Genomic DNA, 16,880 nt, shown 5'->3' on the forward strand with positions numbered 1-16,880 from the left:
ATGAAATGTGTTTTACCTGAACATCAACATCAACATTGCAGGCAGACGGACGTGTTTTGACACAGATTGAGTTAGGTGCGCGACTTGACAGAAGTGCATAGGCGAGCGACTCCGCTTGACCTGCCGCTGGGACAGAAGGCACGCCGGGATTGTATCTTATCAATGATCCCGAGATGAGATGGGAGATGTCGCCTTAGAAAGTTGAACGTAGTCACTGATCACCATGCAGTCTTGCGAGTTAGACATCAGTTCTCATTGTCCAGCTTCCAGTAGACCAGCAAATCAACATGTCAGAAGAACATTTTCTCATCGTCCCACCAGCCTCAAGTGATGAAATTCGCTTCGAGATCTATTACGGAGTCTCTTCACCTTGGGCATTACTGGGTGCACCAGAAGCAGAGCGTATAGCGGAGAAGTATGGCGTGACGATATATCTGAAACCTATAGTAGTGATGGAAGAGAATGGTGGGATACGAGTAAGTCAAACAGAACCTGCGACCTCGACCTTTTTCGTCTGACTAAATCCGAACAAACGTTTATAGCTCAAAACTCGTCATCCCGCTCGACAAGCATATCATGCTCTAGACCTCTATCGAACCGCCAAACACTTGAACGTGCCTATGAAAGCTTCTCCAAAGTACTACCCTCAGCCAGCAGGTACCATCGAAATTGCCGGACAAGCTATCATACGAATTCAGCAGAAGTTCGGTATAGGTTCGAAGGAAACTCTGAAGTTCAGTTACGAGATTCAGAGGTGTATATGGATAACCGAACAGGGGGATCATGCAAAGGTCGAGACCCTACAACAAATCGCTAGACAATGTGGATTTGACGAGCAGACGATAGATGAGTGTGTGGTAGATAAGAGAGGGGAGGAAGGGGATGATGGTGTCAAAGAGTGGAGGAGGAATCATGAGGAGGCTGTCAAGCTGGGTAAGCCATCTGCATTCAATCAGGAGTCTCCTACTGAATTCCAAGCGGATTGGCTTATTATTATTCATAGGTATATTCGGAACACCAAATTACTTAGTGAATGGAGAGATATTTTGGGGTCAAGATAGGTTGAACTTCGTAGAGATGAGGATAAAGGAATTGATAGCAGCTGGCGCTAAGCCTGTCAAGTATTGAACATCTCAGAAGGTATAGATGCATGCTGGGTAGTATTGATCATCTCATTTTCTGCGAAATAATCCTATATCGACTCGTCTCCCGCCCATCTCACATCCGCTTCATTCTCCAGCCAGTCCATCCACTTCTTCAGGTATTTACTGCCTTTTCCTACCGTGGAAGAATCGCCTACTACGCACTATATACAAGAGTTTGAATATCAGGTACATAGAATTCCGGTTAGGGGAGTAATTACGACTTACCAACTGTCTCTTCGCTCTGGTCATAGCCACATTAAGTCTCCGATATTCACCCAAGAAACCCACCTCTCCCGTGGGGTTTGATCTGACTAACGAAAGTATGATTGCCTAGCAATCATAGAAGAGCTCAGCTGTGATTTTCCCACTGACCATAAGCGGATGCTTTCACTCACCTCTCTCTCCTGACCTTGTAACCCATCAACACTTCCTATAGTCATTTCCGGATATTCCTCATGTAACATACTCGATATGAGTGATACTTGAGCTTGATAGGGTGTGACGATCCCGATTTCAGCCGGATTAACGCCTAACTCGATCTAGCAGCCCAAAAGTTCGAAATATCAATCAGTTACTCGAACGACATCTATGGTCGGACCTGGATTAGAATTCGGACATACCAATTGTCTGGCCCACTTGGTCACCACTCCAGCTTCATTCTCATTCGACTTGGATCCTTCTCCTATACCACTCTTCTTGCTATCCTGATCATCTCCCTCCGTCCTCTCGTAAAATTCACATCCGGCCGTATCGAAGAACACCACGACAGGTGCCAAATAGTCTTTCGATTCTTCTGACTCCTTGTCTTCTATAGAAGGCAAGTCCAGTAATGTCCTCTTGGACACCGACTCGTGTGATATTAACTGGCTTTCATAGAGTGTACCGGAAGGGAAAGAGGCGATGAGTGAATTCATTCGATATTGAACTTTCAACACCCTCTTAATTCCTTCTCCATAGATCGACTCTAGACGTTCGAACAATGTCGTTTCCAATGTTTTAGGAGGCTTCAGTACCGTGCGTGATTTTATGCTGATGCCATTTAGTTCCTCGGACAGACCTTCAACGGGTTTGAGGGATTTGTCATCTTTACTCATTATTGTTGGTGGTAGCTAAAATACCTCAAAGTCAACTCTCTATTTCACATTGATTGATTTTATCTCACAATTTGAACCTACCTGTTGTGGATCACCTGCCAAGATCAACTTCTTAGCTTTCAATATCGGTACCCAGCAGACAGCTTCTATAGCTTGAGTCGCTTCATCCACAACGGCAATATCAAATGTCATATTATTGAGTTGTCTCGACCCAGCGCTATGGCATGTTGCCAACACCACCTGAGCACGAGACAGAACAGAGGTCACGACCTTGCCTTCTCGCGAACGATACCTGAGATGAGTTATCCAGCATGTCAGCCCCTGAACTATCACCAGCCCAGCTATTTTGAGGTAGTGTCTTTACCAGACCAGGTCTTGGGCCAGATGTATTACTCACTCTTTCCTCAACTCCCTAACTTCCTCCCACTTCTTCCCCCTCTCTTTCCCCTTCACAGCCCCTCTCTCGCCCCTTTTCTTGCCTAGATCCGATAAATAACCCTGCATCTCATTACCTACATCTTTCAGCAGTTCACCTTCTTCCCCATTCGCTGCTCTATAATCCAACGTCTCTCGGACCAAATCGCGGTGCACCCTGGTTGGGTGACCTAATCGCAATATCGATCCGGGGGGGAGGAGGGAAGAATAAGGAGGTAATTGCGATAAAGCATGTAACCGAAGTAACAAGTTATCCAATGCTAGATTGGAAGGCGTAGTAATGAGTATACGGGGGGGTTGAGTCGTAGAGGATGAGGCGGGACGAGAGAGGTATTGGAAGATTAATTCGATAAGTGTATGGGTTTTACCTGTCTATAATCAATGTCAATGCTCGGTAAAACGATGATAGCAAAGTAGGAGCAGTACTGTATGCTACACTCACCCCTGGAGGACCATGTATACAAGCTACATTATCCGCTTTGAGACAAAACCTAATTGCATCTTTCTGCGAATCATTCAGATTGTCGTCATACCACTTTACATCTTCCTCTTTCACCTTGTCTTGTTCATCGTTTCCTAGCGTCGAAGGGAAATTTTCAGACCACGAAGGTAGTTGAATACCTAATAACGAATTGATCAGGGGAAAGTTTTGGGCGTTGGGTGTAGGTGATCCTTCTTCGGGTAAGATCAACCTTTTCAGATGAAGTAGGGTTTTATCCATTCGATCAAATGTTACTGTATTGGCAAGCTTCAACCTGTTCACTGAACGTTAGTCAATGGCACCGGGAGGGTTCCGGCAGGTCTATGCCGAGCTAGATTGACTGAACTTACAACCTCAATCTTTCAGGTAAATCCACTTCCTTCTTCTCATCTACAGCAACCACGACCTTTTCCTGAGAAACCTTATATACAATTCCTTCAACTGCATTATTACCTTCATCACCATTATCTTTCTTCTTAGCTTTGCTCTTGGCCGAGGAGGTCGTAGATGAGACGTGAGCTTCGATACGGACCGGATCACCAGATCTGAATGTATGAGGGGGTAATAAAGGCGAGACATGATATGCTGAAGGCCGATTGAGCTCTATCAAACTGCAAATTTATGGTTTCAATACACCAAAACACATGTATATGTAGTAATATATTATCGTATACACTCACCTCTTACCTCCTAGCCCAACACTTATGTTACTGACTCCCAGCCCTCCAATTGACAGACCCCGTTGTTCCAGTAACTTGGGGGAACATTTCGAATTCAACAATCTGGTTTGTTCTTCCTCCGCTTTACGTTCCAGCTCCAACAGGTACTGATGACGGTTGATGAATGCTTCAAGAACCGACCGTGTCGGTTGTACAGGTTGAAGGAGATGAGAGTTCATAGTGAGCAAGCAAAGGACCAGCAGTGAACGAAATTTGAAAGCCAAAACAGCGAACGAAATATCTAGAGATAAAGATTCGACAAAGACGACGATGACGTTTCGAGCTGCGTCTTGGATCCGAGGGGCGAATCTCATTCAACATGATCAACGTCCGCTCATCTCTGCTTCGGAAGCAGACTTCGGCTGCAAGGGAATTGCACGAGTACGAATGCATGCATCTCTATAAATTGTATGGGAATACAACATCTGCATATGGAACATCGACATGCTAAGCCAGACTTGCACTCATGCGCTGATTCCACCATTGAGTCTGATGAAAGTCCTTACGGCATCTATGGGTATCATCAGCACAGATTCCCCTGTTCCAGTGTCGACGAAATATAGCTCACGGTCGGCATCAGTAAGACTAGAATCGTCTCCTCCAACCTTCATGTACAACTCCAGCTGGTCGCTCTTTTTAGCCACTAAAAACCTGTTTGAAGTGGATTTCGCGAATATCTCGTGTATATCCGGGCCGCTGTAGTGAGTCCAACAGAAAGGCAAGGGGACTGTCAGCGTGAGGCCACCACCTCGCTTGAGGGAGTCAAACGGAACATACTTTTGTATCGCTGATTTCAAATTGATCAAGGCTTGATCAGAAATACCATCTAATTCGCCTTTTGTCACCATTTTATCTTGCCCTAATAACGCTATACAGGGGTTGTTCGAAGTAGAGAGAGGTTCAGGTGAAGTTTGACCAGTGAGCCTCTTGAACAGATATGTAGTGGCTTTGGTATTTGGAAGGGTATAAGGCGGAGCGGCGTCTTTGGGAAGTATGACGGAGACCAGAATATCGTTTCGCTTCATCATTATCATCAGTACGATGTGCGTGGCCAAACACCTATTTCACTCACTATTACCCAACACGCCCGCCTCTTCTCGTATACACCATCCTGCACCGATTTGATCCACACATTCTTGCCCTCCCATTCTATCTCTTCATCCGGCTCCACAGCAGCTTCGAGCTCTTCTACTACTACGGAAGCAGGCTCGACATGGTGAGGGTGATTGCTATCTTCTGTGAGACGCTCCTGTCCATCGCGAGAGGCAGAAGCTGTTAATGGTGCCTCTTTGTCTTGACTATCGACCTGTACAGAAGTAGGTGTCGACGGTCTTGCCAAGCCGAATACATTCCCCATATTACCCATCGCGTCTCCTATCCCTCCTAATCCAAAGCCCCATTTCCCTTTCGGAACCACGTCTACCCCTTCCTTTTGCCTGGTTGCGATGTCAGGTGTGGGAGATGGAGAAGTGGATGTAGAATTAGAGCCACGTTTTATCTCCGGTACCCATCCTCCTAGTGTTGTCCAACTGGATTTACGGCTGTTCTGAGTTTTCCTGCCTAGTCCTCCCAGGCCAAGGTTCAAGCCGAAGCTCATCGTGTGTCTGTCACCATTAGTAGGTACAGGCTGCGATATGGTAGGTGGAGGAAGGGTCAATTGTACGAGATTATGCAGATATCTGATCAGAGCTGGATTATCTTCCGCTTCATCCTTGTATAGAGGTCCTTTGGGTCCGACTATGATGAGCAAACCTTCAAGGTCGGATCGATAACCTTCGAGCAAATCGGCTGAAAGTGATATCGGTGGATAACCTTCTAGCCAGTTCGTGAGGGACGGTGATGAGAGATAGGTCGATTCGAATTGAAATGCAAAGCGAGTGAAATACTTGTCGAGGACGGTGGAGAGAGAGGCTGAAGGTATTGTGTGAGAGGAGAACGGTCCATGCAATAGCTATGATAGAGCTGCTCGTCGGCAAAAGCAATGGATGATAGATACCGTACATTGGTTATAATAGTCCAAGCAACAACACTCACCCTGAAGTCCGCATACCCCTTAGCGAGACCATTAACAAGCATCTCATCTGATATACCTTGAGAACCGTTCACGGGGTCCTTCTTCTCATTATCCAGATGCGAGAGCGTGATGCACTAAGCGATGCTCTTTTGTCAATACTTTCTTCACCGAATGATCTACAATGGACGTACCATATAGATGTAAAAATCTGGTTCAGGACTGAAAATAATCAGACGGCTCCTATTGCCATGGATTGAAGTGTATTTGGTAGATGATTCAACTATCATACTAAGGGGAACGTAAGTTCGAGGATCCCGGCGTCAATGGTATTGAGTACTTGACTCACTTTCCGAATCCCATCAACCCTTTTGCAAGCCCGACCTGCCTCAACATCTTATCTCTACTCACACCCACCGCCTCTCGAGAGGTATAAAACAGGATCTGAGCAGCTTCCCTCAAATCATCATCGTCGTCCTTGTTGTCTGATTTCGGTATGTCTGGGCGTATGTTGGGGTTGAAAATCACGAAATGAGACAAGCTCGCTGGGAAGATTTTGCTTGGTCCAGGAGAGGCAGTGGTGTTGGTGGGAGGCATATCTCATCATCAGCGTGATATGCAAGAAGAACATGAAGATGGATTTTAGTCAGTTTAACGAATCTGAGCGTGGAGGCGTATCGGATATGCGCGTTGATGCTGTCTCAGGGTGGGTATATCACTGAGCCATTATCATTGATGCAGTACAGTAGTAGTAAATCTATTCCGCTCTCACAACTTGCACCTCATGAGGTGTCGCTCCTCTAGCCTTGGGAAAACTTCAAGCGCTCCCTGCATTGGGCTGATCACGTCGCAAGGAAGATGCATGAGTGCTCAGAATGTCTTCAACCCGTAATTTCCAACCTTCAACCTCCACCTTACAACCCCGGTTAGCTGTTCCTGGCTTCCAACCTCCACCCCGAGGTCCACCTTCCTCGCATGTATAAAGCACTGGGAGTCATAGTGTGTATGGATCAGAATAGTGGAAGAAGCCATATATACATCCTCATTGGCTCAAAGAGATCACAGAGCAATGTCCTCCGAAAAGACAATCGTTTTTATCACAGGTGCCAACACAGGTATAGGCTATCAAACTGTTCGATACCTTCTATCTTCTCATCTGCCTTACCTTGTTTTCCTCGGAACTCGATCGGAAGAAAAATCCAAGACCGCCATTGAGAAGCTACTTGAAGAATGTCCCAATACCAGATCAACTCTGGCACCTGCTTTAATCGATCTGGAAAGTGACGAGTCGATCGAAAAGGCCGTCAAGGCTGTCAGGAGCGTCACCGACAAGATCGATGTCTTGATCCACAATGCTGGTAAGTCACCGTAGTTTGCCAAAGCATGGAGCAAGTATTGACTTTTTCTGTCTTATGCAGGTGTCGAGTTATATGCCAATGGTCTAACGCAAGGTCTGACTACTCGAGAGATATTCGACAAGACATATACTACCAACATAGCTGGACCTCATATCCTTACCACCTTACTCATTCCTTTGCTTCTTCGATCCGATAATCCTCGATTACTATTTCTAACTTCTGGTACAGCATCATTCGAGCTCGGCACTAACCCAGAATTCATTCTGAACAAATCCCCCGCGGCTGGATGGCCCAAGCCCCCTCAAAGGGAATTGTTTTCCTACAAATCATCGAAGGTCGCACTGAATATGATCATGCGGGATTGGTATAGGATCTTGAAAGAGGATAAAGTAAAAGTATGGACGGTCAACCCAGGCTTAGTAGTTACAGGTCTAGGAGGTGATACAGAGATATTGAAGGAGTTAGGTGCAGGAAATCCAGCTGGTAGCGGACAATTTGTGGTGAATGTCATTGAGGGTGAGAGGGATGAAGATGTAGGCAAGACTGTACAGAGACAATGGCTGTACGGCGAAATCCTGCCTTTCTAAGTTGTAGAGTCGCAAATGTTTGTACCTGTATGAGAAATGTCACATAATGAACACCCAATGCAGCCTAATCCCGATACTCAAATCTTAGGACCTTCAAAAGGCTTGAAACTCCGGCGGAAAATGGATCGGGGCACAGTATTATCTCCAGAAGATAGTAAATGGACATAATCATCTCACCCTTATCGTCACTCCAATCGTTCACGATAAGAAGATCCTCCAGTCCTCAGTCAGAATAAAATTGACCACATCTCCTTCGTCCATTCGAGCAGCAAGCGGTACCGAATAGTGCCCTTCTCTCTCCACTTTGCGCCCTAAACCGCCTGATGACGATAGCTCTCAGTCGGACGCCCCCTTCTGACCTACTGATATGACGGGAGCAATTGCAAGCATTTTGACGGGGAATGATACCGTAGGGATATTCGCTTCCTAATCTTTGCTGCCGTGTGTACTACTGTATATACCACTAAGCTCCGTACAAGCCGTTACCACCGAATACAGTAAAAATACAGGGCGCAGGCATAGGGTAAATTTGCTTCAACTGGAATCGGATGATATGATCTACAGAAGCTGAAATATGGCGTTCCTGTGGTATGTGCCTCCGCGATTTCATCTAACTGCAGACCACGCTGTGACAGTCCTACGTGTGATAAGTTATTCTTGCATGTGCAGTAGAAGGCGGCATGTTACGAAAAAGGCAATTTCCGCCTCAAGACCGCCTCAACGGTAAGATTACGTTTCAGTGGCTTCTTTTGCCCTTAATCCCTTGATCCAGATTAAAGTTTCGCTAGGAAGCGGACCTGATCAACGCATCCGAACAGAGCCAAACTGTACAGGACAAAGAAAGTTAAGCAGTTGGCGTGAGTACCACCAAAAAAGCCATGTCGGTATAGGATGCATGGTTCTCGTAAAATTGACGTCTTTGACTTTACAACCAGATCTGAACCACGAGCTTTGGATAGGGGTGGGAAAAATGTAAATGTCTCTGATTTCGAGACATGGACCTAGGAATGTGGAAGAGTAATGTTCTCGACCAACCCATACGGGCACTGTGAATATTGAAGGTTTTCTTCTCCCTTCGCTTCCCATCATCTATCTCTTATCTTCAAGGTCACATTCCACAAGTCATATCTAGTCGTCTGTCAATGGTTACAATCCATCAACAACATAGAGTAGAAAGCATCACTGCAAGGTATCTTTACAACCTCAAGAACCACTTTAACGTGGGATCTCAGTCAAGAAATCAGTGAATCACCATATCTGCACCTTTCTACCCTCTCGACCCACTAAACTTTTCTCAGAACGATAGAGCCTATATCACGAGGCAGCATGAGGTTCCCCAGATACTTCGCCATATTTCTAGCCATATTCCTCGTATTCATATCCCTCGCCACAGCAGTGCCAACCCAGACAACGGATGTGGACACAATCGACGATGATCCGCCGATAGATAGCAACATGGAAGACCTAGAGAGTGCCGGGACATCAGAAGAAGCTACACAGCAGATAGAGATGTTAGATAATCTGTCGAATGCACAGAGGATGGCAAGGGGGCTACCCCTGCGGAAACCTGGTCATTTGTTCAATGCGAGGTGTGAGTCTGATCTTTTTCAGCTTTCTTATCCTTCTACAACTCAGAAGCTGATAGACGTGATAAATGATAGTGGGAGCAAGAGCTCCGGCACCTTCCCAGCTGAGAAGAGATTTAGGCTTTTGATTCGTACATTTCATTTCGTTCAACAAACGTGAGTATATTTATTCCTCCCACGACCATAGCGGATACTGACGAATCATACCATAGATCTTGGGCTCGCTTGTCCATACCTATCACAATAAACATAGACTTATCACTTTGCTTACATACAGTAGTGACGGCGTTCACCTACAATACATTATCTTGTATCATACATCTTTACCTTAGACATATATAGACCTTTTTGCCACCCGGCTCTCCTATCATCTGTTACGATCCTGGCTGAGACATTCCACAGGCGGGATAGATCTCGTTAAGCCTCTCAAAGAAGTTATCTATATCTATATAATGATCGCGCTTACATGCATATCATCATGACATATGTGAAAATGGGTCGGTCTGAGCCTAGAAGAGTAAAACATCCTCTTTTATGAAATCTGTCGTCTCGATGAGAGGTTGCCAGCATGTAGAGACGATGAGACTATCTCGATAGGCTGACCTTGTGCGACTATAGCTCCTTCTGATGCGTGCCTTTAGACGGTGTGCAACGTTTACCGAAAGACTGATCGATGTACCGCATGTGTGTGCACCAGCGTGTATATATTCTGACAAGTCACGTTTCTGGTCAAGTGAGATCACAGAGAACACCCATCCCATCTCGCAATATGTCATCACCTCGATCCTTCCTCACACTCTTCATATCCCTCATTTACCTGATAGCAACATGTCACGCAGCACCTGCCTTCCATCCACCAACAAGAGCAAACGGCTTCGATAATCGACCTCAACGTACATTGCTTGAACCAACTCAATCGCAACAGCCGACAGGAAATTTGACAAATGCAGAGAAGTTGGCTAGAGGATTGCCGTTGAATAAGCCTGAGAGGCTGTACAAACCTAGTTTTCCGAGGGGTAAGTAGATATACCAAGTGACTTTGAGCGTCGTCAGGATCGAAGATGATGCTAAAAAGAATCTCGAAATCGTTCCATACATAGCTTTACAACCTAGGCAGTCCAAGCGGTAGAACCATTTAACACCTTTCTCGAATCTCTTCTCCTTGTTGGGGATTAAATAGAACATCACCTTTGGGTTCCTCGTCTTATTTGCGTTTTTGGGCATCGTGTTTACTTTGTTCTTCTTGGGTCCTCCGTCTTGGGTATTACTGCTCATGTTGTCTGTTTATACACTTGTTCTTGTCCAATGTATGTTTTATGATACTTCCACGACACGATTCGATCGTACCCCGCATTGCACGCACACAAATCGAAGTACATGACCTTTTCTCGTGCACTGTTCTCTCGTTGGGCATAATCGGGTTGTCTACAACCTCTGTCTCTCCCTCAGTGGTCTCACAACGAATTTTCGGGATAAGATGGCTTGTAACCTGGCTTTGGTCAGACCACACACAGTCAGTCAGGACTGTCCAATGAACTTCAGTCCCATTCGCTGATGGTGGGCCGACATTAGATTTGTACACAAGAGCTAGTCATCTTCCCAATATTGCTAAATTTGCCTTCTCAACATCTTGGGAAATCGTCACCGCAGCAGTAAATCGTACTAATTCGATCGCACATCCTTCGACCTTCCCTTTCGACCCGGTATAACGGCGGCGATGGCGATTTTAGCTTATCAGACGGTATGCGCAGAAGTACCAACATAGTCGATCGGCTGGATTCTGCGAGAAGAACGTAAGTGGATTATTGTTCTAGTTGATAAAAAGACAAGTGGTGCTGTAAATAGTATCCGAGCGTCAACAAGTCAATATATGAAAGCCACAATGCGGAAGCGATTAACGTAAACTAACCTTGTAAAGGACACGTATTTTAACCGTGGATATGGCACTATTTGTGAAATATCATGGATGATCATCCAGGAACAAAACTGTTTATCACCAGATCTAATGGATCATCCGATGAACCGATCTTATTATGGATGTTTACTTTAAACACCGTCCAGAGGAATGCGTAAACATGCATATCCCGTAATGAAGGATGGTGAAGAATTCATGGGTTAAGTGTAAGAGTACGAGTATATAGAGAACACACAAGGATGTGCTGCTTCACTACCATCCCATCTTAATCTTTTCCTCAGCATATTTATTTAGTACAGTGAAACTTAGAAATCATCTATCCCAACAAGTACACACTCCTTGACACATTCAAACGCGTTCATCATGATATCTAAATTTATCCTTCTTGTCACCGTCCTCGCTCTATGCCTCATGGTAGTTCAAGGGTCACCCATCAAAATACCATCTGCACCTACCACTAGATCCACTGCAAATGACAAAGCGACAAGGAACGATCGACTGAGTAACGCACAGAGGATTGCTAGAGGGTTACCATTGAGAACTCCAGAAAGACTATATGATCCGACTAGAGTCAATCGTGAGTTGTCAATAGCTCTACAATAGGTAAAAAAGGAGGATGTTGACTGATGGGATAACATTCTGGATTGTAATCTACTGTAGCTTTGAAAGCACGAGCTTCGTAAGTCTCCATGAGGTGTTCAGGTTCATCTGATGACTCGATTCACTGATGGTGATGGTATTTGATTGATAGATCGTGAAGTAGCTAGGAAATAAGGCCGAAAAATAAAAGTCTACAAGCATTCAGAGTATTGTAAAGCTTTTCGCTTGACCGGCTTTTGTGTATAGGGATACTTGATGATGGCTCTTGATGACTTGACGCGATAACAGTACATTATATTATTCTTTACTTTTGTATAATCTTTTGTCTTCTATTTGGGATCTGGGCATGAATTAAAATTCAGTGCACTTTCATGGAAATTATGATCAACCGTTTTAGTGCGATTTCAAGTCGATCGATGATCTCTCATTCTCTTGCATCGAATAATTTCTCTTCAGCGACTGTGAAATCCAGCTGCCAAGACATCGCACAATAATTCGTTGACATCAGTATATACTGATCTTCAAGCTAGCCATCGTGAACACACCATTTTGAGGTAATTAGTACATTGCACAATCGACGCAGAGCAAGGCAAGAAGCGAATACAACCCGTCGAAAGATGATGGTCATCATACAGTATTGTGTTTTTGAGCGGATCTATGTTGATGTGCTTGATCATCGCTTTTTGATCTCTTATGAAACCAATGTTAGTCCCATGTGACAGCTCTGTACCATTACAATGAGCACCTACCATTCCAGTGGGAAAGAAAGTAAGGAACCACATCGCAAGTCGACTCCCCTTTCTTAATTAAAATATCATTTCCTGTTTGAGGTATCTTCGACCACAGTGATCGAAGATCGAGTCATCATGTTGGTCAATACAGTCCTTCTCGTAGCTTCTCTGACCATCTTCTCCATCTTCGGCTTTGCTTATTCTCGACCCGAAACTGACTCTGGAGCATTGTCACCCATACACAGTAAGAGACATGCTATCTCAGGACAAAGATTGAGTAACGCCGAAAGGATCGCCAAAAGCGCCAGTAAAGAAATACGATCTGATAAGGACTGAAGATGAATCCACGGTCTACCTCAAAAGTATCTCCAGGACGCACTCAGTGAAGAGGGTGATTGCGATATACTGCATACAGCCCTTCGCCCTCGTCAATCTCAACCGCCTCAAACACAAGCATTCCACATCGAAGCAAGCAGACTGAATTCAAATCCTCCCCAAGTCGGTGGGTGGCTAACGTTTGATGATGACAATGGTGTGGTAATTTCACCTGTAGGTTCAACATTTTCCCCGTATGTTTAATCTGTCCAGCAAACAAGTGAAATTGATGGTTTGAAGAGGTCTCTTGTGCAGTTAAACGGCAGTCAAGCTTCAAGAGTAGTCTTCGAAGTTTCGAGTCCACTGTCCGCTGTAGGAGTCACCATCAAAGCTAGAAATGCCATGGATGATGGGGATTTTCCAATCGTTACCAGGGATTGGGGGAATCCCGAACAAACTATGAGTACTAGAGGTAATCAGTGAGTTTGTCCTGCGACCATAGTTCACTGGAAAACCATTCAATATACCCGACTGTCAATCGACCGATCTACTTACTGTATATTCTCGTATGTTTCGCAGCCTAATCATCATCGCATATGGTCCCAGTACGTATACAGGCGATAGTGGACATCCAGTAGGATGGTACAACGCAACAAGTATCCAAAGTTCAGTTTGGCTTGTACCCACCACACCAGGATTCATCGATGTCATATGGTATAATCAAGATGTGTCGATTTTCTTTCCTCATTTCTTCCTGGATATCAGTGGCACGCCAGGCAATGAGGGACGAAGGGTTCTGGAGCAGCGAACGAAGCGAAAGATCTCAAGTTGTGCATATACTGTATGACGAGGCTCCATACAGAGTGCTGCTTCGGACAGTACCCGTCTAGAACGATGATATATTGGTGTATATGCCATACAGCATATATGGAATCTCGGTATAATTGCCATATTGTTGCAGTATGTTTTGAGTTCACACATCTACTGCGCATCCTGTGCATCATGAAAATGCAAGTCATATCATGTCATGCCAATGGACCACCGAATTGCGTATAATTCCCTTTTTCGAAGCTCAAAAACGACAGAATATAGTCTGCCTACTAATCAGCATCATAGCCTGCCTCTTCAGCTCTGTCCACTCTCGCATCCGTCAATCTCGCCCATCGTTCCTCCCTTTCAGCCTCAGTCTCCTGACGAGGTCCCAAAGACTTCGAAGCATTGACCATCGACCTCAGAACTTGACGACAGCCTGTATGTTTGGTGTCAGCGGTCGATCCCTGTCCTTGTTCAAGTTGAGAGGGGGTTATGTCGTGAGCATAAGCAGTCTGATTATCGTCATTGCGAGTGTCAGCAGTTGACCCATTGCCTTGATGTTGCGTACCGCTACTTTCGCCTCTTTCCATTGTCTGTTATCGTGGATATATTGCAGGAAGAGTCTATCAGTCCGGTCGATGGCAGTTTGACGGTGGCGATGATTGACTGACAACAACAAGACGTAATCTTAAATAGTGGCTGCAATGTACATGTTGTCGAGGATATTTGAGCAGTTGAATTGTGATTGCAACTCGAAGGCCTTGACCTTCCTTCGTATGTTGGCGACTCGATAATTCTTTCAACCCAATCTCATACAAAACTTCTCAGTGAAGCAGTACACTGCTTCGAGGGACTCGTCCTGTCTTCCAGAGCGACAAAGGATGGATCAAACATTCTTGCACAGCAGAGTCGGGTCAGTACCACCAGAGCAGTGACCAATGACGTGTCACCTTTCGTACACACAATAGTGAGAATAAATGCGTTTTTTTTTTCTTGGCAAAATCAGTACAGAAAATCATTTCTAACACATCCGAATACTAGCATTTCACATGTTCTATCCAAATGTGACATTTCTGATCGACGTCCGGGCTTCTACTTTGTAAGTTTATTTCGAATCACTTTTTACAACCTAGCTCTTTCTTTTTCATTTTCGAACTCATCAAATTCAACGAGTCAGATCTTTCCCAAAACTTCTTTAACACCTTTGATAACTTTCTCCAGATCACCTCGTTCTCTGTCAACGGCTGTAACGCCCATATGACCGATTCTGAAGTATTCAGTGACGATGGCTTTGTGTAAACCTGCCGCAACGACGATATCTCGTCTATCACAAAGGAAAAATCGATCAATGTTAGCAGACAATCACAACCATCACAAAACCCTTTTTCTCCATGAAGGGAAGGAGGAATTACTCACTCGGCAAGTTTAGGTAAAACATCAGGAGCTTGCAATCCCTTAGGGAATCTGACAGCAGTCATACCGTTGGCAGCGATATCTCTACTCTTAGGAACGAAATCCAGTCCGATGGCGGATAATTCATCTTTGATATATTTAGAAGCTGCTTTGTGAGCCTCGACTCGTTCTGAAATTGGTTTGGATACGATCGACTTGAGGGAGGTATTGAGAGCGTAAATGAGTTGAACGGGAGCTGCGACAGATGATCGATCAGTCCACTTCAAACATAAAATCCTACAAAGAGGGTATACTGATACTCACGAGTAGCAAAGTAAGAGGGTTTGCCAGCTTCGTAGTTCTTCATGATTGGGATCCACTTCTTCCATGAGATATAGTATCCTTGTTGAGGGGTCTTTCGGTTTTCGGAAATCTACATTTTGGGTTGCACAAAAGCGGTTGATCAGTTTAACTATATTGGCTTCATCCTCATACCTCAATGGGTAGATCTGGATAGGTTCAGATCTCGACACTGGATGCGGAAGATGATCCATGGCTGGTAGGATCAATAATCTCACTCACCTCAACGGCTCTCTTAGAAGCCAAAACAACGGATAAACCAGGAGGGACACCCAACCCCTTCTGAGTTGCCGAGATAACCACGTCCAATCCCCATTCATCGAATTTGATCTCTTCAGAGGCAACTGAACAGACCGCGTCGAGCACGATCAGAGTCTCGGGCGAATGTTTCTTGACGAGGGAAGCGATGTGGGCTGCAGGAGATAAGACACCGGTTGAGGTGTCGACGTGGGTGATGGTGATGATTTTTGGTTCAGATGAAAGGGCGGAGATGATTGCTTCGTCGCTGTAGGGACATAACATAAAAAGCCATCAGCCCCTACTGAAATATGGTCATGTGGATGTATGAATATACAAGAAGAAGGCAAAGAGATGGATGGCAGTAGAGGAAAGATAACTTACGTTGGGATATTACCGACTTCAGCTTTGACCTGATTTACCTTAGCACCGTAAATCTCGAGGCTGAAGTAAAAGCATAAGCGGAGTACATGGTTGAATTTAAATTTAAAAGCAGTACCTGACTTACCATTCAGCGAAACTATCACCGAAGTAACCTGTATTAAGCACCACGGCTTCATCGCCTCTCTCTACGAGATTGACTCCGACAGCGTCCCATCCGAGGGTACCAGATCCAGCGATGAGGATAGGTTGAGAGCCCGATTCCTCGGTGGACAGCAACACCTTTCTGAGGAGTTTGAGTGACTCCCCGAAGACAGGGATGAAAGCTGGGGAGGTGTGGGCGGTACCTGGTGTAGCGTTGGCCAAGAGGACGGGGTCGGAGAACTCGATTGGGCCTGGGATGCTGCGACGGATTCGGAGGATGTCAGCTTCAAAGTCAAAATAAATGACACATTGCCCTAGCACACAAGTATCATAGTAAGATCTATCGCACTATCCCTAGAAATTAGGGACGAGTAGGAATATATATATTTCTCATAACTGTGTCGTGGAGAAAAGAACTCACACCAATAGCTTATGATCAGCTTGTTTGAACTCAGACATCTTGAACGTAGAAGTGCCGAAAGGTCTAGCGATAATGGGGAGAACGGGTCTGAGGAAAGAACGTAATGCGTTGACTGATCTGGTTGACTGTCTGAGTACGCTCTGAGCCATCTATAT

The 16,880-nt window shown here is 45.1% G+C and overlaps 10 protein-coding genes across 10 annotated transcripts; 6 read left to right on the plus strand and 4 right to left on the minus strand.

Annotated features, from left to right (window-relative positions):
• Positions 1 to 287: 287 nt before the first annotated feature.
• Positions 288 to 1,128, plus strand: I203_103783 (uncharacterized protein; the record flags this gene model as incomplete). Its single annotated transcript, XM_019147422.1, has 3 exons — positions 288 to 476; positions 543 to 933; positions 1,004 to 1,128. The coding sequence occupies 3 exons, from the start codon at positions 288 to 290 to the stop codon at positions 1,126 to 1,128; spliced, it is 705 nt and encodes a 234-aa protein (XP_019003087.1).
• A 64-nt stretch (positions 1,129 to 1,192) lies between these two features.
• On the minus strand, positions 1,193 to 4,053 carry I203_103784 (uncharacterized protein; the record flags this gene model as incomplete). The annotated part of the gene is made up of 9 exons (XM_019147421.1): positions 1,193 to 1,306; positions 1,371 to 1,475; positions 1,541 to 1,684; positions 1,766 to 2,254; positions 2,321 to 2,531; positions 2,637 to 3,046; positions 3,117 to 3,429; positions 3,506 to 3,766; positions 3,836 to 4,053. The coding sequence occupies 9 exons, from the start codon at positions 4,051 to 4,053 to the stop codon at positions 1,193 to 1,195; spliced, it is 2,265 nt and encodes a 754-aa protein (XP_019003086.1).
• Positions 4,054 to 4,338: 285 nt separating this feature from the next.
• On the minus strand, positions 4,339 to 6,482 carry I203_103785 (uncharacterized protein; the record flags this gene model as incomplete). Its single annotated transcript, XM_019147420.1, has 7 exons — positions 4,339 to 4,385; positions 4,443 to 4,570; positions 4,652 to 4,893; positions 4,947 to 5,825; positions 5,909 to 6,022; positions 6,080 to 6,176; positions 6,235 to 6,482. The coding sequence occupies 7 exons, from the start codon at positions 6,480 to 6,482 to the stop codon at positions 4,339 to 4,341; spliced, it is 1,755 nt and encodes a 584-aa protein (XP_019003085.1).
• Positions 6,483 to 6,954: 472 nt separating this feature from the next.
• On the plus strand, positions 6,955 to 7,830 carry I203_103786 (uncharacterized protein; the record flags this gene model as incomplete). Its single annotated transcript, XM_019147419.1, has 2 exons — positions 6,955 to 7,243; positions 7,304 to 7,830. The coding sequence occupies 2 exons, from the start codon at positions 6,955 to 6,957 to the stop codon at positions 7,828 to 7,830; spliced, it is 816 nt and encodes a 271-aa protein (XP_019003084.1).
• A 1,326-nt stretch (positions 7,831 to 9,156) lies between these two features.
• I203_103787 (uncharacterized protein) lies at positions 9,157 to 9,544 on the plus strand (the record flags this gene model as incomplete). Its single annotated transcript, XM_019147418.2, has 2 exons — positions 9,157 to 9,421; positions 9,492 to 9,544. The coding sequence occupies 2 exons, from the start codon at positions 9,157 to 9,159 to the stop codon at positions 9,542 to 9,544; spliced, it is 318 nt and encodes a 105-aa protein (XP_019003083.2).
• Positions 9,545 to 10,185: 641 nt separating this feature from the next.
• On the plus strand, positions 10,186 to 10,545 carry I203_103788 (uncharacterized protein; the record flags this gene model as incomplete). Its single annotated transcript, XM_019147417.1, has 2 exons — positions 10,186 to 10,432; positions 10,517 to 10,545. The coding sequence occupies 2 exons, from the start codon at positions 10,186 to 10,188 to the stop codon at positions 10,543 to 10,545; spliced, it is 276 nt and encodes a 91-aa protein (XP_019003082.1).
• A 1,149-nt stretch (positions 10,546 to 11,694) lies between these two features.
• I203_103789 (uncharacterized protein) lies at positions 11,695 to 12,014 on the plus strand (the record flags this gene model as incomplete). The annotated part of the gene is made up of 2 exons (XM_019147416.1): positions 11,695 to 11,908; positions 11,992 to 12,014. The coding sequence occupies 2 exons, from the start codon at positions 11,695 to 11,697 to the stop codon at positions 12,012 to 12,014; spliced, it is 237 nt and encodes a 78-aa protein (XP_019003081.1).
• A 783-nt stretch (positions 12,015 to 12,797) lies between these two features.
• I203_103790 (uncharacterized protein) lies at positions 12,798 to 13,460 on the plus strand (the record flags this gene model as incomplete). Its single annotated transcript, XM_019147415.1, has 3 exons — positions 12,798 to 12,969; positions 13,078 to 13,211; positions 13,293 to 13,460. The coding sequence occupies 3 exons, from the start codon at positions 12,798 to 12,800 to the stop codon at positions 13,458 to 13,460; spliced, it is 474 nt and encodes a 157-aa protein (XP_019003080.1).
• Positions 13,461 to 14,077: 617 nt separating this feature from the next.
• On the minus strand, positions 14,078 to 14,380 carry I203_103791 (uncharacterized protein; the record flags this gene model as incomplete). Its single annotated transcript, XM_019147414.1, has 1 exon — positions 14,078 to 14,380. One exon carries the CDS (start codon positions 14,378 to 14,380, stop codon positions 14,078 to 14,080), a length of 303 nt encoding a protein of 100 aa, XP_019003079.1.
• Positions 14,381 to 14,963: 583 nt separating this feature from the next.
• Positions 14,964 to 16,874, minus strand: I203_103792 (uncharacterized protein; the record flags this gene model as incomplete). The annotated part of the gene is made up of 7 exons (XM_019147413.1): positions 14,964 to 15,114; positions 15,207 to 15,438; positions 15,507 to 15,615; positions 15,765 to 16,047; positions 16,164 to 16,223; positions 16,288 to 16,563; positions 16,726 to 16,874. 7 exons carry the CDS (start codon positions 16,872 to 16,874, stop codon positions 14,964 to 14,966), a joined length of 1,260 nt encoding a protein of 419 aa, XP_019003078.1.
• Positions 16,875 to 16,880: the final 6 nt, after the last annotated feature.

Source organism: Kwoniella mangroviensis, assembly GCF_000507465.2.
Source record: "Kwoniella mangroviensis CBS 8507 chromosome 1 map unlocalized Ctg01, whole genome shotgun sequence".
Classification (NCBI taxonomy): Eukaryota; Fungi; Basidiomycota; class Tremellomycetes; order Tremellales; family Cryptococcaceae; genus Kwoniella; species Kwoniella mangrovensis.